Consider the following 24,104-nt stretch of genomic DNA (forward strand, 5'->3'; position numbering starts at 1 on the left):
CGGTGATTACCATGAGAATGAGTAAATAAAAAATGTTTTAGTTGTTACAAGCCTGGGTTCGAATCCTGACCCAGCTATAAATTGTCATCTTGGTGTTTAACAGGTAGAGTGATTCATCAATGTGTCTGCTGTCACAAGGATGGGCGCTAAACTGGGCGTCACATCTGCCGGAATCCACCTCCCCCTTTGCACACTCTCCCCTTTGCACACTCTCCCCTTTGCACACTCTCCCCTTTGCACACTCTCCCCTTTGCACACTCTCCCCTTTGCACACTCTCCCCTTTGCACACTCTCCCCTCTGCACACTCTCCCCTCTGCACACTCTCCCCTCTGCACACTCTCCCCTCTGCACACTCTCCCCTCTGCACACTCTCCCCTCTGCACACCCTCCCCTCTGCACACCCTCCCCTCTGCACACTCTCCCCTCTGCACACTCTCCCCTCTGCACACTCTCCCCTCTGCACACTCTCCCCTCTGCACACTCTCCCCTCTGCACACTCTCCCCTCTGCACACTCTCCCCTCTGCACACTCTCCCCTCTGCACACTCTCCCCTCTGCACACTCTCCCCTCTGCACACTCTCCCCTCTGCACACTCTCCCCTCTCTCCCACACATATTCCTCTCACCTCTTACCAACCCCGCTCCCTCTCACCAACCCCTCTCCCTCTGTCTCCCACCCCTCCCCTCTATTGAGGGGACTGATAAAGAATTGTGGTTTAGTTTTGAATTTAAAACTGCTTCCCCATAGGGTAGCTCCGAGGTCAGCAAAATGAGTGCCAGCATGCTGGTGTACTGTGTCGGAGTGGCGACCAGTCCAGGATTGTGCCCAATAGCCAAGGAGACTGCTTCGGCAGCACCAATGCTCTACACAGAGTATGGTCCCAATCTCCTCCTCCTCCTCATGGGGTAGCATATACAAATCAGATGTGCGAGCATGCATGCATGCAGGCAGGCAGTCCTTTGCCAGCTAGATAGCATGGCTTTTATTGCTCCCACCCAGTTCAATACAGAACCTGGCAGTTAAAAAGAAAATGTTGGTGTTTGGGCACGTTTTATCGCCTTTCCCTTCCCCACCCCTTACACTATCTTCCCTTCCCCTCCCCTTGCACCTCCCCTCACACTGCCTTCCCATCCCTTCCCCTCACACTGCCTTCCCCTCCCCTTGCACCTCCCCTCGCACTGCCTTCCCTTCCCCTCCCCTGACACTGCATTTTCTTCCTTTCATGCTGCCTTCCATCCACTCTTACCTCCTTCCAAACCCCTCCCCTCTGCATCCCCCACAGACATCTCCCAGCAGTGTCCACATGCTGTATTAACGCTGTTTTAATGTACCCCATTTCAATCAATCCTGCACTACCACCCCCCCCCCACACACACACTTCTCCACAAGTCTCACTACCAAATGCAAGATGAGAGCCTCTCCCCTCATGATTACCTCCTCCCAAACCCCTCCCCCTCCCCCATCCTCCTCATTCCCACCCCTCCACCTTCCTCGCTCTTCCCCCATTTCTAGCTCCCTCCTTCCTCACCCCTCCCAGCTCCCCCACCCCTCCTCACTCCCTCCCTTGTTCCCCCTCCCTCCTCTCTCCCTCCCGACATCCTCTCGCTTTCCTCTCTCTCTCTCTCCCTCTCTCTGTGCCTCTCCTCCCTCCTCTCTCTGTCTCTGTGCCTCCCCTCCCTCCTCTCTCCCCTCCTCTATCATTCCCCTTCCTCCCCTCCTTTTTACTCCCCCCCCCCCTTAATATTCCCACCAGCGAAGCGACTGGTTGTATTTGCTCGTATTTAATAAGGAAATGATCAGGGTGAGAAAAAACAAAAGGAAGCAATCAAAAATCAGTCGTAATAAAATTAACCCTTAACCCACTAAAGACATACGCGCCCACAAAACCAACAACATATGGGACGTACTTCAATAACTATGTCCTTATCGGGCCCTCACACACTCCACGATAGGGAGACAATAACAGGTTGCAGAATAGGAAGAAAGTTGAGGGCAAACCTGATAAAGTTTGGTAGGACGGGTTCGCACGGCCCCAGCAGCTTGAAAGCAAACATCTTGTCTGTAAGAGGGAGAGAGAGACAGACAGACAGACAGACAGACAGACAGACAGACAGACAGACAGACAGACAGACAGACAGACATGGCTCTGGCTGGGTGGGATGTGACTCAGTTCAGGATCGGAGTAGCGCAGACTATGGCTTTCCCCATGTAGGTTTGGAGTACCTCTTGACTTCCCCTCTTCACACCACCTTTGTAGCTTTGGGTCTCTGCATCACGGATGACACACCACACCCCTCCCCTCTAATTCACCATTGGAAGCTGCTTCGGTTGGTTGGGCGGAGCGACCCCTCCATGACTTTCCACCCCGAGCTATGAGGTAAGCAGTGCCGGTTACCATGGCTTTATCTGTTTGCCACCAAAACTTGCGCCACAAGGCTGAGCGAACGCTAAAATAAGACATAAAAGACTGATTAGAGAGGGCAGAATGGTAAAACTGGGGTCAAAAGGATCGATAATTTTAGCCACAGATATAGGGGTGGGTAAACGTCGTCTAACTAGATATCAAAGCGACGCATATCTAATATCACAATTAATTACTTTACGCTTATGCTAGACATTCACTTGAAATAAATAACTGCTCTATTCTAAGAATTATGAACCCCTTGAAGCCATTTCCACAACAATACACGAGGCAACTTGTAATATTGAGCACTTAAATAAAGAGCAGAATGTAGAATGTATTCAAGTAGGCAATAATCAGCCAAGAGTTCAACAGTGGCTTAGTTTTGGGCATCCTGCCAGTTCTGGTACAACTTTAGTCAGTAGAAATAGAACAACTTAGCCTGCTAAAAAAAAAAAATCAAATGAATGTGTACAAATGTACTTCTGAGTTGAATGTGTACAAATGATACTTACTCGCCGTGTGATACATGGAGATGGAATTGGGAGGGAGTGGTATACAATGATTGATTAATTGCATAATTAAAATAAATAAATAATGATCGTAAAATAATTAATTTCTTAATCAATTAGCTAACAGTGTTTCATCCGAATCTGTAACTTTTTGAAAATTAACTAACTCGTGGAAAAATGAACAATTAATCGATTAATTGAGCTTCCGAGCCCATAGGATGGCTGAGATATCGCCAGGACAACAAGAAAACAAACAAACAAATGGAGTTAAAAACGGAGTAGAGTACACCCTTCCTTCAACGTCCGGCAAAGACGTCATGCATCACCTGGATATGGAATTGGGAAGGAGCGGAGTACAAAATAAGGCTCCTCTTGGAATATGGGAACATTGTATGGTATCTTTGTTGGAAGACAGATGCGGATAAAGTTGAGAAAGTCAAAAGGAGGGCAGCAAAGGTGGTTTCAGAGATGCGAGATTTACCATGCTCGAAAGAGTTAAAGATCTTGGACATTTACCCGCCTTCCTCCAGGAGCAGAAGGGGATGTCATCACGGTGTAGAAGATCCCGAATGGACTTGTGGAAGTGGACCCAGATCACTTCGTTCTGCTTGCGTAGTACAGATCAACAACAAGGGGGAATTCCTTGAAGTTATCCAAGGACAAATGTCACCTCGACTTCAGGAATCCACAGGTAGAGTAGAAATCCATTTACATCTCATTTATACAGGTTCTTTAGTAACCAGGTAGTATCAAACTGGAACAACCTATCTGAGGTCAGCGTAACAACTACTACATACATTCATTGAAAACAGAGGTGGACAAGCACTGGTGTAGGTGGAGGGATTGTGGGAATGGTTTTCAAACTGAAATGATCCCACGCACATGTCCATGTTGTAGTAGTATTATTATGTTGTACGTAGTCTGTGTAGGGGGGCAACTTAGCTAAATATAGCATAACAATTGTGCATTTTGTGAGGAAAGCACCAAGTTTGGCACACCAGTAGCCTAAAATATTATGAACAGATTTGTATATTGGGCCATCTCAAAAGTTTTTGATGGCAGTGGAAAATGGCTGCCACAGCCATCAGCGGCTGAATTTGAGATGGCCCAATATCCAAATCTGTTCATAATATGTTAGGCTACTAGTGTGCCAAATTTGGTGCTTTCCTCACAAAATGCAAATTGTAATGCTTAGTTGCCCCACCAATAGTGCAGTTGAATGTTTCAGAAGTTTAGTCCGAATGGCATTTAGATATATCAGTGAGAAGGATGAGCCTGTTTTTCAGAAACCAACTTCTCTATTCATGGAGAAGTAGATGACAATGCCAAGATCATATCATGCTCCATTTCTAGGTGATTTCTGTACTTTGTTTTAATCACCACCATGGTGGAGAACGACTGCTCACAAAAGTATGATGAAGGATATGGCATGAGAACCTTAATGGCGCGCCGTGACAGGATCGGGTACGACGGCAGCATTTTGCACCAGAATGTCGACAACGAATTCGTCCGCGCAAGAGCCTGCGCTCCTGAATCCTGAATCCTGCTGGAGCTGTACAAGCTCTTCCTGTGCTGTATCATCTTCATCAGCAATCGAGTCCAGTGGAGCCGTGAAAGGGTCCCAAACCACAGAAAAGGACTGCACATCCAGCTCAGGGAAATAGTGCTCGAACTGTTCAATGAGCGACCGAAGGTGACGTGCTATCTCCCCAGAAAGACTGTCAAGCTCAGTATCATCGTACTGGCAGGTCGATAGATGCTCCACCAGATGGGGGGAAAAGGCTGAAGCGCTTAACAGCTGCTTTGTCTGCCAGTAATTTTAGAGTCACCAGAAATCCGCTCATTTTGTCGTGAAAAATCATGAGGTTGGCTTCTTTGCCTTGGAGGGAGCGGTTGAGGACATCGAGACGTTCAAAGATGTCAACGAGACAGCACAGTTCTGACGGCCAAGAGCGCTACCCATGCCATTTTCCCTTGTGTGTGTAGGTGCCCCTTCAGTTCATCTTTGAGCTCGTAAACGCGCAGAAGAAGGTTTCCTGGACATAACCATCTGACTTGAGTGTAGAATAGTAAATTCTTATGGTCGGCGTCCATCTCCTGGCAGAACAGCCTGAATAACCTAGTGTTGAGGGCGCTCGATTTGATGTGATTCACCATTTTTACGACTTCTGAGAGCACGCTCTGCAAGGTTTCTGGCAAAGTACGAGAGGCGAGCGCTTCTCGGTGAATCATGCTGTGTACCATGGAGGTCTGAGGAGCCACCTCAAGCAATTTGGCCTTGAATTCAGAACGCATTCCTAACATTGCTGGCGCGCCGTCTGTTGTAGAACCGAGCAATTTTCCAAAGTCCAGATCATGCTCACGATAAAACTGCTCTACTTTCCCAAAAATGTCCTCGCTCTTGGTGGTGGCCTCCAATGGTTTGATGAGCAGAGGCTCATCGACAAAGTTATCAGCCTTGATGAAGCGGACCCAGACGATGAGTTGCGCGTACGATGCGATATCAGTGGACTCGTCCAACTGTATGGCATGCCACGGCGATTCCTTAATCTTCTGTACGGCCTGAGCCGTTACGTCCAGACTCGTATGTTCAATTCTGCGTTGGATGGTGTTGTCAGAGAGGGGTATAACTGCCAGTCTCTTCGCCGCTTCCTCCCCAACCATCAGAGATACCATGTCCTTAGCACATGGCAGCACGAGTTCTTCCGCAATGGAGTGAGGATTTTTAGTCTTGGCAACATGGAGCGACACTCGATACGAGGCCGCTAATGCCCGAGAATTGGTCTGATGGGATGTCCCCTCTCTGTCAAGACACGTATTATTGAGTGCAAGAAGTTTCCTCTCAAAGAACACTCCTTATCCTGACAAGGCACATGTTTTGTAGTCAAATGCCTCTGCAACTTATTTTGTTTCATCGACTCCATAGAAAGCACTTCAAAACAAATCACACACCGAGGCCTCTGTGCCCCACTTTTATCCACCACGTAGTAAAATCCAACGTCCAGAAATTTATCCTGGTAAGAACGTTCGAGATTTGCTGGTGGCCGGTGCTGCCATCACAAATAAGGTCTCGAGTCGTACGTGGAGACGTGAATAGACGTTAATGATCGAGTCAGAGTCTGAGTCTGAGAGGCCGTGGATCAAACCACTAATTTCCCGCCAAAATGAACCGCCCTTCTGGATCCCATTCCAAGCATCATGTTGCGCCGGTTCCCATACTTTGAACGAACCGTTTATATTTCTTCCCGTAAAAAAACAAGGACAAATGTGTCCAAGAGCCACGTCATTCCACCAGTCAATCTCCTTGCTGTGCGAGCTTCCAGGGCATCAAGTGCCTCCAGGGCATCAGGTACCCCCATGGCATCAGGTGCCCCCAGGGCATTCGGTGCCTCCAGGGCATCAGGTGCCTTTAGGGCGTGAAGTGCGTTTAGGGCATCAGATGCCTCAGGTATCTCCATGTTGCCTCCCTGCCTGCTTCACTCCATATTCTCACCCCCAGAAAGGTTGAAGAAGAAGAAGAACAACAACACCTCTTCGAGCCAGTGTTTGCAACGCGGCTGAAAACATGACGATGGTCGAATTTATTCACTTCCGGTTAGTCCAATCTTCGTTAAAGCTGGAAGAATTTCTGGCAATATATTATTCTTCTTCTTCCTCTTCTTTTAATCCTATTTTCCTTTTTTTTTTTCCAAATCCTATTTTCCGGAAAGTTACATGACGACGTTGTCCCTTTCAAGTGAAAAACAACAACAACACTCAACCACTCGGAGCACGCCTTCCGATGAGGATCCCTCCAATGAGCTTGTCCGTTATTGCGCTTCGTGCGTCATGGCTGCCACGGCTGTTCGCGCGGGAATTTCGCTTTCAGGCAGCGCCAAAGTCATTTCGGAGTTCTTCTGTGAGGAAAACGAGCACGTGGTCACAATCGTCATGGCAGCCATTCGTTCCTGACTAATAACAGAGTCGCCGTCGTGTTAATAATCGAGAGATATCGTTTAAAACGGACACAGTTGTGTTACATATGGATCCGTTATCGATCGATTACACCATGTTTGTTTGTGATGCGCTTCGTCATTCAAGGAGATCGATTCGGAACGTGTAACAATGTCACGTCTTTCCTCAGATTACGGCGTCAACAACGTGTTGTACCAGAGGGGAGTTTACCCCCCAGAGACCTTCGCCCACGAAAGCCGCTTCGGGATGTCTCTGTTGGGTTCGACGGACACGGCCGTCCAAAAATACTTGTCGAACATCACGTCTCAGATTCAAGGTGGAGGGGGAGGGGTCAATCACTTTTACGGTGAATCAGCAGCGACACCGACGATAAATCGATGTTTCGTTATCTTATCCTGAATGGTGGAGCGATCGATAAACGTGATCGGTATCCATTGCTTTTCCTGCTCAGTAAAATCGCTTCACCGGCGGAAATGTGATGGGGGTGTGATTGATACATGATGGGGGGGTGATTGATACATGGGGGGAGGGTGATTGATACATGATGGGGGCGTGATTGATACATGATGGGGGCGTGATACATGATGGGGGGTGATTGATACATGGGGGGGGTGATTGATACATGATGGGGGGGGTGATTGATACATGGGGGAGGGGTGATTGATACATGGGGGGGGGTGATTGATACATGGGGGGGGGTGATTGATACATGATGGGGGGGTGATTGATACATGGGGGGGGGTGATTGATACATGGGGGGGGGGGTGATTGATACATGATGGGGGCGTGATTGATACATGATGGGGGTGTGATTGATACATGATGGGGGCGTGATTGATACATGATGGGGGTGATTGATACATGATGGGGGCGTGATACATGATGGGGGCGTGATACATGATGGGGGCGTGATACATGATGGGGGGTGATTGATACATGATGGGGGCGTGATTGATACATGATGGGGCGTGATACATGATGGGGGCGTGATACATGATGGGGGCGTGATACATGATGGGGGGGTGATTGATACATGATGGGGGTGATTGATACATGATGGGGCGTGATTGATACATGATGGGTGGTGTGATACATGATGGGGGCGTGATTGATACATGATGGGGGTGATTGATACATGATGGGGGCGTGATACATGATGGGGGCGTGATACATGATGGGGGCGTGATACATGATGGGGGGGTGATTGATACATGATGGGGGCGTGATTGATACATGATGGGGCGTGATTGATACATGATGGGGGTGATTGATACATGATGGGGCATGATACATGATGGGGGTGATTGATACATGATGGGGGGTGTGATACGTGATGGGGGTGTGATACGTGATGGGGGGTGTGATACATGATGGGGGGTGTGATGCATGATGGGGGGGGGGGTGTGATACATGATGGGGGTGATTCATACATGATGGGGGTGTGATACATGGGGGGTGTGATTGATACGTGATAGGGGGTGTGATTGATACGTGATGGGGATGTGATACGTGATGGGGGTGTGATGCGTGATGGGGGTGTGATACGTGATGGGGGGGTGTGATTGATACGTGATGGGGGGTGTGTTACATGATGTGGGGTGTGATTGATACATGATGGGGGTGTGATTGATACATGATGGGGGGTGTGATTGATACATGATGGGGGTGTGATTGATACATGATGGGGGTGATTGATACATGATGGGGGTGATTGATACATGATGGGTGTGATACATGGGGGGTGTGATTGATACGTGATGGGGGGTGTGATTGATACGTGATGGGGGTGTGATTGATACGTGACGGGGGTGTGATGTGTGATGGGGGGTGTTACGTGATGGGGGTGTGATGCATGATGGGGGTGTGATGCGTGATGGGGTGTGATACATGATGGGGGGTGTGTGATTGATATGTGATGGGGGGTGTGTTACATGATGTGGGGTGTGATTGATACATGATGGGTGGTGTGATACATGATGGGGGGTGTGATTGATACATGATGAGTGGTGTGATGCATGATGGGGGTGTGATACGTGATGGGGTTGTGATTGATACGTGACGGGGGTGGAGATACGTGATGGGGGTGTGATACGTGATGGGGGGTGTGATACGTGATGGGGGGTGTGATACGTGATGGGGGGTGTGATACATGATGGGGGGTGTGATACATGATGGGGGGTGTGATACATGATGGGGGGTGTGATACATGATGGGGGAGGGGTTGATGCATGATGAGGGGGTGTGATTGATACGTGATGGGGGTGTGATTGATACGTGATGGAGGGCGTGATACATGATGGGGGGTGATTGATACATGATGGGGGGTGTGATTGATACATGATGGGGGGGTGATTGATACATGATGGGGGGTGATTGATACATGATGGGGGCGTGATACATGATGGGGGGTGATTGATACATGATGGGGAGGCATGATACATGATGGGGGCATGATACATGATGGGGGGTGATTGATACATGATGGGGGCGTGATTCATACATGATGGGGGGTGATTGATACATGATGGGGGGTGTGATACGTGATGGGGGGTGTGATGCATGATGGGGGGTGTGATGCATGATTGGGGGTGTGATGCATGACGGGTGGTGTGATGCATGATGGGGGTGTGATGCATGATGGGGGGTGTGATGCATGATGAGGGGTGTGATACATGATGGGGGTGATTCATACATGATGGGGGTGTGATACATGATGGGTGTGATATGTGATGGTGTGATACGTGATGGGGGTGTGATTGATACGTGATGGGGGGTGTGATGGATACGTGATGGGGGGTGTGATTGATACGTGATGGGGGTTTGATTGATACGTGATGGGGGTTTGATTGATACGTGATGGGGGTGTGATTGATATGTGACGGGGGATGTGATGCGTGATGGGGGTGTGATGCGTGATCGCGTGTGATGCGTGATCGGGTGTGATGTGTGATCGGGGTGTGATGCGTGATCGGGGGTGATGCGTGATTGGGTGTGATGCGTGATCGGGTGTGATGCCCACAGAGTGGCTGGAAGCGGGGCTCGTGCGACGTCTCGTCCTCATCTTGGTCGATTCCTCGAACGGGGAGGTGCTGGAAAGGTGGCAGTTTGATGTTACCTGCACTACCGGCAGGTAATATGTCTGAGTGGTGCTCTTTATGCTTCCGCACCAAGGGTGCCGGAGGCATTATGTTTCCGGGTTGTCCGTCCGTATTTTCGTTTACGCGATAACTCATGAAGCAAGTTGTAGAATTTCATCAAACTTGGTAAAAAGGTAAAGTAAGACAGGGCAATTAGGTGATTAGATTTTGGGCCAGATGTGATAAAGGTCAAGTGTCAAAGGTCAAGGTCAAACTCTGAAATTTTACTGTTTACGCCCGAACTCAAATATCGGACAGAATTTCATCAAACTTGGGACAAAAGTAAAGTCAGACAGGGCAATTAACTGATTATATTTTGGGCCAGAAATGATATAGGTCAAGGGTCAAATATGTCGATACTCAAGTGTTTGTGCAGGAGAGCGGAGGCATACCCGTCGACTGCGTGCGCAGTCGACTTACTCTAGTTAAAATTATATTTATTGAACCTGGTGTTGGTTCATCGGGTATGGTGGCTGGCTGCCTTAAGATCTTTGGGTCCTGAGTTCGAGCTCCTGTCGAGCCGTTAAACAACACCAGGTGGGTTGACTCAGCCTGTCATCCTTCCAAGGTTGGCAAACTGACTAACACCTATAACATGAAATGGGGGCACTGCATCAGCGGCTGCATATGAAATGATTTTATTTATTTATTTTTGCACTCCTTTTCATCAAGGTTTGTTTGTTTGTTTTTGACTTGGTTTTTGAATGCTTTTCCTGATTGATGGATGACAGGAAACTGACATTTTTATTTGACTCTTTCGCCTTTCCTTTCCCACATCTTTTATCTCCAGTTCTCAGGGTCGTGACGAGTGTGTCGTGAAGAAGGAAATGCAGGCAGTGATTAGACAAATCACAGCAGCAGTTACCATGCTGCCGCTTCTCGAATCCCCTTGTGAGGTTTTCTTCCTCGTCTTCTGTTTAGTTGAACTTTTACATCTGTCGTGCAAAGTGAAAAGTGAAAAGTGTGGTGAAACAATTGCTTCACTTTTTCTCCGTCTGCAAACGTCAGTTTCTGATCGAGGAACAACTTTATTTAAATTGAATGTTATATTTTGAACACAAATCGGAAAACGAACCTGTTTAGCAGTACAGTACCAGTACTTTGGATGATGATGGGCTTTGCTTGTGAAAGTTGGACAATGTGTCAGCAAGAGTAGTAATGCTCAGAAATGGTAAAGATTGTGAGGTGACTTAGTAGGCTTGAAGGTAGAAAGGGAAGTGAATGAAACAACAGGCTGGGGAAGAGTTCTGCAAGCAAGGAAAGAAGGGTGAATGAATGGAGACTGCTGTTAAGGTTGGACTTGGGGGGTTGGGGGAGATGGTGAAGGTTTCTTGTATAATATAAGCATCCCAGAGGGCTTAGCAGTAGGGTCGAGTGTGAGAGGGTTAAATGAGCAAGACCAGAATAGAACTGGTGAAGGACTGCAAGGTGTCAAACCTTCTTGCGATGAGTAAGAAGCGGGTACTGAGATGACATCGGCCTTTGACTCCACAGCCTCAAGAAGGGGAAGTAGCAGTGTTGGACCATGATGGGGGGGGGGGGAGGTGGTTTTGTGAGGGGAGAAAAGGGGTTGGAGAGTTAGGTTGCATTCTGTACCACTTCAGATGGATGCATTTTTCTTAGAAGTCTGTGACTGGCTTTAGAGGCCAGCTGGGAGATATGGTTTTCCCAAGACTGGTATCGGATCGGCCCAGGAGCTGCAAAGACCACCTCTCCCTGAATATAACCACACGCAGACTGCAGGATTCAGCACAAGCTGATATTCGCGGAGAAACGCAGTGAGAGTGTTCGACCTTCCTGCATTGAAAGACATTCCATGTAGTTTATGAATGACCGATTTTTTTTTTATTTATTTATTTTTTTTCTTCAAGATCTGGAAATTGGAATTTCACTGCACTCTCCCTGCATGCAACAAATCATGGAATTGATTTGCCCGATCCATGACCTGGTGACTTGTGCCGGACTTTTTAATATTTCCATAAATACAAGACCAACTTTTGGAAGCTAAATGGATTGGGAAAGTCAGATGGATTCTTGCAATCTTAGGGAAGTGCGTAATTTTAAGAATTTTGATGGACTCTTACAAACCCACCTGACTTGACGGTCAGAGCGTCTGTTCCGTGGCTGATAGGTCAACAGTTCAAATCTCGGCCGAGTCATTCCAAACACTTTTTTTTTAAACTGGTACGTGCTGCTTCCTTGCTTAAAGTTCAGCATGTATAAGGTTGAGCATGGACAATATCCATGGATGGAGGAGGAAATTCCTCTTTAGCAGATGCTGAAGAAAGTGTGGGGGGGGGGGATTAAAAAAAAAAACTCGTTAAGAAACTTGTCTGTTCCAAGTCGAGCCATTGTTGAGCAGGCCGAAAAAAAGGTGAATTAAGACCCCAGCGAGGTGACCATTGATGAGCCTTGATAAAGGATAATTAAATAAGGTCATTGATAATTATCTTCAAGAGGGGTGTTTAAATTCACGCACACACCCAATTTTCATCCATGCACTGCCTTCGAGTTCCCTTGGTATGCATGCAAAGTTTCATGGTTTTGAAAAACACACACGTAAACACACACACACACCTTCCTTATAGTTCTTGTTTGAGCCTTGTATTCTGCAATGCAAGAACAAAATCTAAAACTACTTTTGCAGTAGTTTTGCTTAATTGCGTATAATCAAAATGGACTTTACAAACTGTTCAATTTTATTCAGCACATTCAAACTTTATCCCAAAACCTTCATGTCAGTTGAGCATGAACAGGGTTTATCACATTGCCTTCAAAGACCCTTCCTGATCAAGAGGTGCCTTGCCTACTCTTGTGGTAACATCAGATCAGTTGTGTAATTTTTTTATTTATTTAATTTGATTTACTTACCCAGTGCATGCGAAGCAAAAAGCAGGGTTAAGCAATTGGTTCACTTTGTCTGTCTGTCTCTGTTTACAAATGTCCGTTTATGATTGAGGAGTAACTTGATTTCAATTCAATGTTATGTTTTTAACATGGATTGTAACACAAATCAGAAAACGAACCTGTCGTTTAGCAGTATTTTGCCTCTGAATTTGCCCGTTGGCGCATGCGCAGAGAGGAGTGGGGATAATGACTTTTTTTTTGACCCTGTCTGTCTGGCAGTCAACCAAAATTGGAAACCATTCCAAACAGGAAACTTACTATTTTTAAGGAAATCATTAAGTATATAAACAGGCATAAATAACTCATGGAAAGTATTAGTCCTGGTGTTGGCTTGACTGTTAGGGTGGGGCTTGAGATCCTCAGGTCCTGAGTTCAAGCCCCGTTGGCCGCTGATTAACACCAGGGAGTTGAATCAGCCTGTCATCCTTCTGAGGTTGCTCAAATGAGTACCAGTGTAGCAGCCCAAAGGCTGCAAACGAAAGGAAGGGGTATTGACGTGTTTATTAAATCTGGTATTGGTGTGGTGCAGGCATGATGGGCCAAATGGCCTCCTCCTGCGCATAATTTCCTTGTAATTCTTGTAAAAACGATTGAGGTGTAAAACGCGCATTGACAGCGGTAAACATCCGAAAACATTTTTTTCGACATCCCTTAAAATCTCCATTTTTCAATTGAATTATATTTGAACACTGATGAATACAAATCGACTTTTTGTTACTTTCAAAAACCTCCAGTTTAGCAGTACTTGGACAATATTGTGGCATTTCCGTCATCCCGACCGATCAAATTTGCCCCTCGCAAACCGCGCCCCTGTCCTTGTTAATCAAGACAGTGTGGGGTAAGGTGTTCTATGAACTCTTTAGTTCTACAAACATTGATTTCCTTGTGTTTGTTCTGCCAACCTTGCATTTTAATTCCTTGCCCCAAGGCTCGTTTGACTTGCTGGTCTATACAGATGCTTCTACTGCAATGCCACCCAGCTGGGAGAACTCTGGTCCACAATCTATTGCTGGTGGTGGAGAGGTCGTTCGTCTACGGAGCTTTTCCACAGGGCACCACACTGTGGCTACATCGATATCTTACCGCACAAGTTAGCCTTCCCTTCTCTAATTCAAAGTCTGCTTTCTCATTTTCACGTGCGATATGTTGCAGGTCGACAAGAGCTCCATGTTGTTGTTGGAGTTTGGGGGGGGGCGATTTTTGAAATCTGCACTCATTGGTCCGACAACTGCTTGACCCCACCCACATTTGTTGCTCAACTCCATCCACCATGGCATCTCGATGAAATGATATGGCCACCATCTTGGTTTTTCTGGTGGCCCAAAGAAATCAGGCTTGGATGTCTCTGCTCATTATGTACTGCCTGGGTTTTTCTTTTTGCATTTCAAGTTGTGACCACAGTGTGGTCATTCTTGTTGCTCATAGAAATCAAATACATACAGAATCCTTTTTACCTATGAATTTTAGCTGCATGTCACAGTCACCTTTCCTGTGCTATGCTTTCTTGTCACACCTTTGCTCAATTCCGTACTGATGTTATATTTGCTTCAATCAGCAGTTTCATCAGTTATATCATATTTGTCCATGGACAATGTTTTATGGCATCCTTTTGTTGAGTTTTATTGTCTTTAATGTTTGTTAATAACATTTTATCTTTGCCACTTGTTGCTGGAGGTATGTACAGTTTTAGGGTTTTTGTTTTTAAGATCCTTATTGTCTTTACAATGTAAATGCAGTGTTATATTTGACCTGGACTTTTGTTTTCTAACAATTTGTAACCTTGATAAACAATCACCATACATTACCAATCAATTGCAAATTCCAACAGGCTTGATGTTTTCATTGAGTACAACAGGATGTTGCAGGGGTAGCACATTTACCTTTAAGTGGCATCGTATGGGTTTAATTCACAGCCTGACTATAAACTATCAGATTGGTGCTTTGCAGGCAGGCTGTTGCGTAGCAAAGTGTCGTCCATCAAATGGCCATTGAGCTCGATGTTCCCTCTGCCAACATTCGTTGGTCGATGTCAAATATGCCCCTTAGTGGTTTTTTTTTGTTTGTTTGTTTTTTCTCCCCCCCCACCTCTCTCTCTTTCTCTTTATCAAGGTGCCAGAGGCTATGAACTGGTATGGCATTGGGACATTAAAATCAAGGGGATGAATGAACAGATACAGACTATGGGAGGAAACTGCAACAACTGAGGTTAGATCAATAAATATGGGGAGGACAGATGGCAATGCTTGTTGAAGCATTTGAGAGAGGGTTAACAATCTTGGGAAGGTGGTTCTACACATGGGAGAAGCAAGGAACAAAACATTTTGAGGCGTGTTGTCAGCTTAGATTTTGGAGGTTTAATTAGGATGGGTTTATTGGAAGAATGGGCATGTTTAGCAAAAAGTATCCGAGCTAGACTGGAACCCTGACCAAATTCCAAATTGGCTCTGGGTGAACGTCTGGCTTGGCGAACTGGCTCATACAAGGGATGGGCCAAATACCCCATTCCCCTTTTGACCGACTTCATGAGGAAAAGGGATTAAGTTAGATTGTAAACTGTGCTATGCTATCTTGTCATACCGTAAGTCCCAACCCTAACTGTCATCCCAGTGTTGCACATGCAGGGTGATTCATCAATGTGTGCCATCCGTTAGATGGCCGTTAAACTGGCGTCCAGTCTGCCGGCAATAGTTGGTGGACGTTAAAGATCCCACTGGGTCCTTCGTGAAGAGTTTGCAAGCTATCACTGACACCCTGAACAATTTACAAATTCCTTCCATAGCTATTGCTGGGAAAGCAATGAAAAAACACCCACTCTAACCCTTACTCAGGAAGCTTCTTCGGCGGCACTGACACTGTGTGAAGAGTATGGAGAGAGACAGACGGACAGGGTTATTCAACCCAACCCTATGAAATGACGACCCCGTCAATACCAAATGCTCATTTAGCATTTGCACACCGGGCGTAGTGGCGTGCGCCTGTAATCCGGCTACACGGAGGCTTGGGTTGGAGGATCGTTTGAGGACGGGAGCTCTGCACTGGGCCACGCTATGAGAGGGTGTAGGGCAGCCTGGAATCATGGTGAAACCCAATCCATATCCCTGTGTCGTAAGAGGCGACCAGGGTTGCGTCAGGAAGGGCATCCGGCGTAAAACCTGTGCTAAATCAGTATGCGGATCATAACGGATGATCTGCTGTGGCGACCCCTAACGGGAGCAGCTGAAAGACGAACAACAACAATTTAGCATTTGCACGTCATGGTAAATTACCGCATTGAAAGTTGAAATGACGTGGAACTGACCCTTAACTTTCTGTGGTTGAAACAAATTGCAATTTCTTTCTTTGTAAGGCCATTGACCCCATGATCATTTTCATGGATAGGTCTCACAAGGTACACATATACAGTAATGTGACGATTTTAAAATCGACATTCATGCAGTATTTCCCCTATCTTAAAAACGAAAATCTACTTTTGAGACACGTTGAAAGTCAGGACACACGGGAGTGCCAGCAGCATGTCTTCAAATGTAGAGTAGCCCCTATGAAAGCCCAGGGGTGAGCACAGCTGCGATTTATGTGCCCTGGGCCTTGCCAACAGACCTGGAGATGTAAAGCAGCAGGATCTGCCGGCTCGGGACCCGGGCCCAATGTGCTTTCACACGACACGAGACCGAACGCATTCCACTCCAGCACCCGGAACACTTAGTCCATCCCGATGGTGATCTCATTCCGAGTGTTACGTGAGCTCGACTGCTCTTCCTCTTGGGCCTCAGTCATCGTCCCAGTGTCCTTCCGCGACCGCACTTGATTCCACGATTATTGTGGGTTGGCCTGAAAAGTTAAACAAACTCAATACTGTATTCCCAAGAGTCCGAAACAAGCTCACATTTTTATCTTCCAATAACTAATTACTACGAAAATGTATACCTCGTACACGTCATCATACTTTTTTGGTGTCTTCGACTTGTGAGTTTCTCCTGTTTCGAACATTTTCAACATCCCTCGCATTGCCAGAAAGAATATTTGCTTTCTTTTGGAGAACTTGATGAATTAGGCAGATTGCCTCAGGATGTCTCGTTTGAGGAGTGCATTGTGCTGATTCAGTACAATGTAGCAGATGCATATATGGCATTGTAACTGTCACAATACAGCAAGGCAAGTGCACAAATCGGAAGAACCAACAAGTCAAGCCAGTTATCGTGTGTCAGCTTCACCATTTAAAATATATATATATATATATATAACACTGTCCGGCCTTTTACATTACAAAGGTGCAACAGATAAACATGCCAGAAGCAGCTGAATGTCGTAATACTTATTATGACAGCTGTGCACTCCCTTGTAATTAGGATACCCTGTAAGTACAGGGTACCCGATTGTTTTTCTTCTGTTTATTATTATTATTATTATTTGGTACAGGGTGTTTCAAAAGTCTGGAATTATAGGGATATTTATTTGACAATGTTATTGTAATTGCTCAAAGTGTGATCACTGACATGCATGCATATATCAGTTCTTGTGTGTAGCTCATCTTGAATGTTTCTCGACATCGATTTTAGCACATTCGTTTTTTATTTCCTTCTTTAGATCTTCAAATAGTACATGGTCTCATGGTACAAACCATTGATTTCAGGTGTCCTTTAAGAAAAAAAAATTCAATTGGTGTTAAATCTGAACAAAGTGGGGACTATTCTCTTGGTCCATGACGTTTGTTATCCACCTCAAAGGCATCGTCTCGTCCAAAAAGATTTGCACGATTGCAACATAATGTGGTGGAGCCCCCATCCTGTTGAAAGAAAACTTTTCTCAATCGCTGAATTGGAATGTCATCCAAATAAGGAACAAAAATTTATTGCAACATCACAAGATAGCATTTGTAACGTTCTCTTTGTAAAAAAATAGTGGCCTACAAAACTGTCCCTGTGAATTGTACAACATGCCATGACTTTCGTTTATTTTTAACAAAAATAAATTAAATTAAAAATACTTCCTAAGATTCTGGACTTTTGAAACACTGTGCAAAGTCGAGGCTTGTGGAGGAGCTAGAAAATAGAAGGATTAGGATGGAATAGTAGACCGAGGGGAGAAGGGGTGGGGGAAAACGCACCAACAGCAGGGTTGAGGGACATAATAGAGGGAGACTTGGATAAATAAAGGATGTGGGGACGAATGAGGGTAGGGGAAGACACAGCATGTTATGATGTACTGCAGACAGAAGGAAAAACTGGAAACTTGGGAAAGAGGTGGGCTTGGGGAGGGGCGTTTTAGGGGTAGAAAAGATCATGGTTTTGGATTGGAGACTATCTGAGATGGTGGTGGACAGCTGTCTTGAAAACCTGGAGGGAGGAATGAAATTGAAGAGAATGTGGAAGTTGATTCCACAGGTGGGGAAAAAGAAGAACGATTGAGTTGAGGTGAGCAATGATCATTGATGTTGGAGTTTCACCAGAAAGGGGTTGATGGTGGTCCATGTGTGCCCTGTAGAAACCTTCGGGGGGGGGGGTTAGAGGGACAGCACAGTGAGAGCAGGGTGTTTGACCAGAAAGTAGGTTGGAAAAGACAATGAGACGACAGACATATCTGTGATGTGAGAGGGATAGGCACAAATAATCATCTTCATTGCAGAAGATGCCAATAATGTTGAAGACCTTTATATCCACAGCATCAAACTGAGCAAGGTGTGAAGAAGGGACACCAGTCCAGAGGGAAGAGCAGTACTCCATCATGCTGTGGATAAAGGCCTTGGAAGTGTATTAGAGTTCAGGTGTGCCAAGGAAGGATTTTAAACGATGGAGGATGCCCAGTTGGCACTGGAGGCCAAATTAGAAGTGTGGTTTGCTCAAGAAAGATAATGGCTGATAGTGAGATCCAAAGGGTTGAGTGACAACTTCAGGAGGATTGGTAAGAAAGTAGATGGGAGGGTTTGCCTGACCAGTTCGTCATTCTACAAAGGCCTGCAGAGAGGGAAGAGGCTGATGCCTTTCTATCTGGAGTCATCAGCAAAGAGATAGAAGATTTCCCATCGAGTCAGAGAGACAGCGTTGATGAAGATTAGGAATAGAACTGGTCTGAGAACACTACCCTGGTGACACTAAAGCCACGACAGGGCGAGGAGGTAAGAGGATTCTATTGAGAGCCACGCGTTAGCCTTTAGAATGGAGAAAATCAGTAACCCAAGAGTGGAGTCGCTCTTGGGTGCCATGAGCAGAAAGTTTGGAGATCGAGGTGTGATGCCAGACTGCATTGAAAGCTCGAGAGATGGCCCTGATGTCAGGTGTTACATTAAGGGGCCTCCATTCATTATTGGGAGTGCAGAAGAAGCAGCATGTCCAAGGTGGAGTGACATGGTCTAAATCCAAATTGATGTTCTGAGATCAGGTTGTTGAAGAAAAGGAGGGATATGATGTCAACTGCAATGATGGATTTTATGACCTTGCTGATGATTGAAAGCAACCTGATAGGTCAGTTGTTTCAGAGATCAGTTTTTACCCCATTTTTATGTGATGCTGGCTTACTTCAAAGCATATGGAAGATGACCTCAGGCAAATGATAGGATGGACAGAACACAAAGAGAAAGTGCAGTGCAGCAGCGCAGGATTTTATGACACGTGAGCTGTTGCCATCTGGTTTCATTGTCAAATCGGAATCGAGGGTTACCAGAAACTTATCCAACTTCTCAGGTGTAAAAGATAGAGTTCAGGAGCAGTTGGCTGCGACTGGGTATGGTGGGTACAGACAACGAGTGGTTGGGGACACAGAATTAAGGCATTCAGCCTTCTCACGAGTAGAGTCAGCTGTGATGCTTTTTGAAGAGAAGGAAGGGGAGCATACTCCAGATACAGACTTAACAAGGCACCACCAGGTTTTAGAGGAGGGAGACTTGTTTTAAAGTTCATTCGTGAGATGGACAGAAGATGTTGTTTGGCTCTCGTGAGAGTTGACACTTGTTGCAGGCTTGGTGGAATGAGCTGGATGGCCTTTGGGAGGATTTGCCTTCTTGGAAGAGAAAGCAACTTGTCTCAAGGAAACTACCTATCCACAGGATTCAGTGTGCCTTGGGTGGGATGAAGGGTATGATAAATAAAGATGAGATGGGATGGATCTGTGCAAAAATACGCCGATCTGACTTCCGGTTGGGGGATTTTTCCATGTGTTGGTCGAATCTACTGCTTCACCCTCATTAGAGCTCTGTTTTCCGAACTGGATTCAAAATGTTTTTTCTGTTATATCTTCGTCCCCATGTTGCAGTGTATATCCCGTCCAATATTTCAAGTTAAATCGTATCTTGTACCGTATTTGTCAAATTCGTTTTTCGGTTTACGGCCTACTTTATCCACTCCTCGGATAGCAATTGTGAAAATTCTGTGCCACTTTTATCTCCGTATTCCTCGTTATGCTTCTTTCTTCCCAAATATTTCACTTCTACATTCTAAACATTATCCTATTTCCCCCTCTCCACTTCAATAAAAATAATCTTTTTCCACTCCACAGAAATCTCATTCTACTTGAATTTTCTTCTGCCTGTACTTCCTGTTCTCCATTCTTTTTTCTCCTTGTCAAGCCTGTATCTGGAGTATGCTCCCCTTCCATCCATCCATTCCCTCTCTCCAAGTGGCACCACAGCAGACTCCGCTTGTGAGAAGGCTGAATGCCTCAATTCTGGTGTTTGCTTCCAAATCTTGTGCCCCCAAGTCCCCACTCTTGGTACCCACCTTACCTAGTCACACTCAACTGCTCCTGGACTCTATATTTTGCATTTCAGAAGGTGGAGAAGTTCTTGGCAACATTCGACTCTGATTCTACTACTGAACTGGATGGCATCAGCTCATGTTACCTTCCTAAATACCTGCTTTACTGCTCTTTCACATCCTCTTTCTGGCCTTTTCACCCTATCATTTGCCCTAGGTCATCTTCCATCTGCCAACATCACTACATTACATGTAAAAGATGCAAATACTGATCCTCTTAACTACAGACACATCAGCTTATTCCAATCAGCAAGGTCATGGAATCCATCGTTGCAGTTGATATGAAATCCTTCCTTTTCTATAAGGGCCTCTCTACTCTTGTTGCCAATGTATGGCTCTCAACGGAATTCTTTCATCTCCCTCTTATGGCAGGAGTGCCCCCAAGGCAGCATTCTGAGCCCAGTCTTCTTCCTAATCTTCATAAATCATCTCTGACTGGAAAATTCCCTTTATAGATTCGCTGACGACTCCACCCTCTGCCGTGACATCCCTTATCCTTCAGATAGGCAGACAAGCAGCCTCTCCCACTCTCTTCACACCTATAAAAATGAGCTGATCAAACACTTGGAATATGTCTTTCAATCCAGACAAATCCACACTCTCACTATCTCTCTGAAAGGACTGTCAAGAAATCCCCCTCCATCTACTTTCTTCGCAATCCTCTTGAGGAAGTTCAGTCACTCAAACTCCTGGGTCTCACTATCAGCCATGATCTCTCTTGGTCAAACCACATTTCAAAGTTGGCCTCCAAAGCCATGAGCCAATTGGGCACCCTCTGTCATACACAGTCATTCCTTGACGCATCTGAATTCATATCCACCTACAAGGCCTTCATCCACAGCTTGATAGAGTTCTGCTCTCCCCTCGAGCAGACTATGCTCAGCTTGACGCTATGGAAACCAACGCCTTCAAGATTATTGGGATGTCCCATGATAAAGCTGAATCTATTGACCTATCACTTTAGAATTGCAGACAGGTCAATGGTCTCTGTCTTCTACCACTTCCTTTCTGGTTTTTGCATCCTCTGCTCTTTCTATTCTTTCTCTCTCCCTCCTCACCCCAGGATTTGGCAGGGGGCATCTGATCCACAATCAACTCCCTTATAGTGGAACTACTTAATTCCACAATCGGTGCTCACCTCCACTCATTCATTCCTCTTCCCTCCCCCCCCCTTTGGAATAAACTTTAACATTCTCTTCAATCTCATTATTCCCTTCAAGTATTCAAGACAGCTGTTCACCACCATCTCAGATCATCCCCAATCCAAAAACCATGATCTTTTCTACCCGTGTTCCCCCCGCACATGTCCCCCAGCCCACCGACCAAATTTCTCGTTTTTCCCTCCTGAGAGTTTGCTTCTGCATCCATCTTGTTCACCCTGTGCATTCTCTCTTACTCGTCTGGATGTCAAACACCATTTTTCAAGATGACCTTGCATTAGGGTCTGTACAATGTTTTTTTCTGCATTTTTGTGATAACCAGACCATCTGAATGAATATTCTGATTGATGCCACCCTGGCACCCTTGAAAATTTTTGTAGAAACCCATTAATATGCAAATTAGCAGTGGCCATTGTCGAAATTACTATTTTTCTTAATATCTCCAAAAGAAAGCATCCAAATAGCCTGGTTGAGGTGTCCAAACCCATGTTTTTAGGGTGACTGGTCATGATAAACCCACTTAAAATTTAATAACATTTAAATTTAGCGCATTAATATGCAAATTATCAGTTGCCATCATCAAAATAATTTTTCTTAATATCTCCAGAAGTAAGCATCCAAACAGCCTGGTTGAGGTGTCCAAACCCATGTTTTTAGGGTCACTGGTCATGATAAACCCACTTACAATTTTATAACATTGAAATTTAGCTCATTAATATGCAAATTAGCAGTTGCCATTATTGAAAATGTCGATAAATAGACATAGAAAAAAAAACACTTCATCTTTATGAATATAGATCACTTTATTATTCATACAGATTCAACAATTCGACACTGTGCAATGAAAGCAGCTAACAACATCAACAAAAGAAGACATTCCTGTGTAAATCAAATGTTCATGTATACAATATATATATATATATATATATATATATATATATATATATATATATATATATATATATATATATATATATATATACACACATAACAGGTTTGTAAACCTTATGATGGCTACTTCAGTGCTTGGTGTCTCATTCAGGGTCAGTCATCATCAAGGGCAAATGCAGCAGCTGTCTTGGTGCGCTCATTCAAGCAGCCAGTATCTCCATGGCACGTACAGAAAACTGTGCATGGTAACTTTGCTGTGCAGCGGCACTGAGCTGTGTAGCATTGCTTGTCAGAGGAACATCCAAATCGTATTAGCTCCAAGATCTCTGGTGGTGCAAGAGCGATGTTGGGCAGCAACTTAATTGGAAGTAATGATCTTGATGCCTCATCACGTTTCCATCCGTACTGAGTGGGATCCAGAGGTGGTGGCTGCAGCTCAGCAGCTGACTTCCATATTGCTGTCTGGATATGAGTGCGTCACACATGTTGTTCAAAGGACTCTGTAGTTGGTGGCAGAGCCTTTATTTAGGTCTGATACTTTGATGGCATTTGGTTTTGCCATCTTCATAGACCACACCTCTTTGCGAACATCAGATATGTTGCTTCTCTCCTTGCTACCATAGCAAACAGCCATGAACACAGTGGCTTCGGCGATGACATCGTCAATAGATGCATCCACATTCCCAAGTTTTTGAAGTGAATGGCCTGCTGCGTGTGTCTTCTTGCCAGTCAGTTTACCTCTACCATACATCTGGGCAACGGTGTCGCAACCTGTCAGTGTGTGTAAAGCTTGTAGGTCTTGCACCATCCCGGCATGCTTTCTGGCAGTGGCCCCAATGTCGCTCAACGATCGGCCAGGACTTGTTGCTTCCATTGTTACGCAGCATTGCAGATGAAGTTCTGCGAAGTGATACACAAGCAAGATGAACACATCAGTATCATCACAGATGACTGTGATGCATTTTGCGCCATCTTTGGCAACTTTAGCGACTTGCTGAATCATGATGACATCTGCCTCCTCATGCATATTCAAATCAGTGCGACACCTTTGGGCTCCGTGGTGTATTTCCACTGAGGTAGACTCCTGTCCTGTAATGACAAGCCTGTGTTGGCTCTGCTTTCTCTGTTGACTAACGTCAATCAAATTCTGGCAAATCAGTTCTATCAGCTGAACTTTGTTCTCAGTTACTGACAGAACCACCAGCTGTGGAGTCTGGCGGTTCAACCTGTGGCGCCTGCGAGCTTGCTGCCCAGCTCTTGTGAATCTTGTTCGACTCTTGATGCTAAAATCATGATATCTGTCAAATACCAGATATACATCTGATTTGTCCACCTTTGCTATGATGTAGCTCGTGAAGTTGTCAACAAAGTCTTGCACAATTCCCCTGTTAGGCCA

At 45.5% G+C, this 24,104-nt stretch overlaps 1 protein-coding gene across 1 annotated transcript; it reads left to right on the plus strand.

The window, feature by feature from the left end:
• The first annotated feature begins 6,693 nt into the window (after positions 1-6,693).
• On the plus strand, positions 6,694-14,737 carry MAD2L1 (mitotic arrest deficient 2 like 1). The gene is made up of 5 exons (XM_085877567.1): positions 6,694-6,812; positions 7,038-7,184; positions 9,890-9,998; positions 10,796-10,896; positions 13,841-14,737. The coding sequence occupies exons 1-5, from the start codon at positions 6,743-6,745 to the stop codon at positions 14,005-14,007; spliced, it is 594 nt and encodes a 197-aa protein (XP_085733693.1). The 5' UTR covers positions 6,694-6,742; the 3' UTR covers positions 14,008-14,737.
• The last annotated feature ends 9,367 nt before the right edge of the window (positions 14,738-24,104 follow it).

Source organism: Eptatretus burgeri, chromosome 4 (assembly GCF_056783735.1).
Source record: "Eptatretus burgeri isolate ZD-2024b chromosome 4, Ebu_testis_v1, whole genome shotgun sequence".
Taxonomy (NCBI): domain Eukaryota; kingdom Metazoa; phylum Chordata; class Myxini; order Myxiniformes; family Myxinidae; genus Eptatretus; species Eptatretus burgeri.

Coding starts and splice junctions, on each gene's coding strand:
- MAD2L1 (XM_085877567.1), top strand. CDS start 6,743: ATGGCTGCCACGGCTGTTCGCGCGGGAATTTCGCTTTCAGGCAGCGCC. Junction 9,999..10,795: donor GTTACCTGCACTACCGGCAG/GTAATATGTCTG, acceptor TTTTATCTCCAG/TTCTCAGGGTCGTGACGAGT. Junction 10,897..13,840: donor GCCGCTTCTCGAATCCCCTT/GTGAGGTTTTCT, acceptor CCTTGCCCCAAG/GCTCGTTTGACTTGCTGGTC.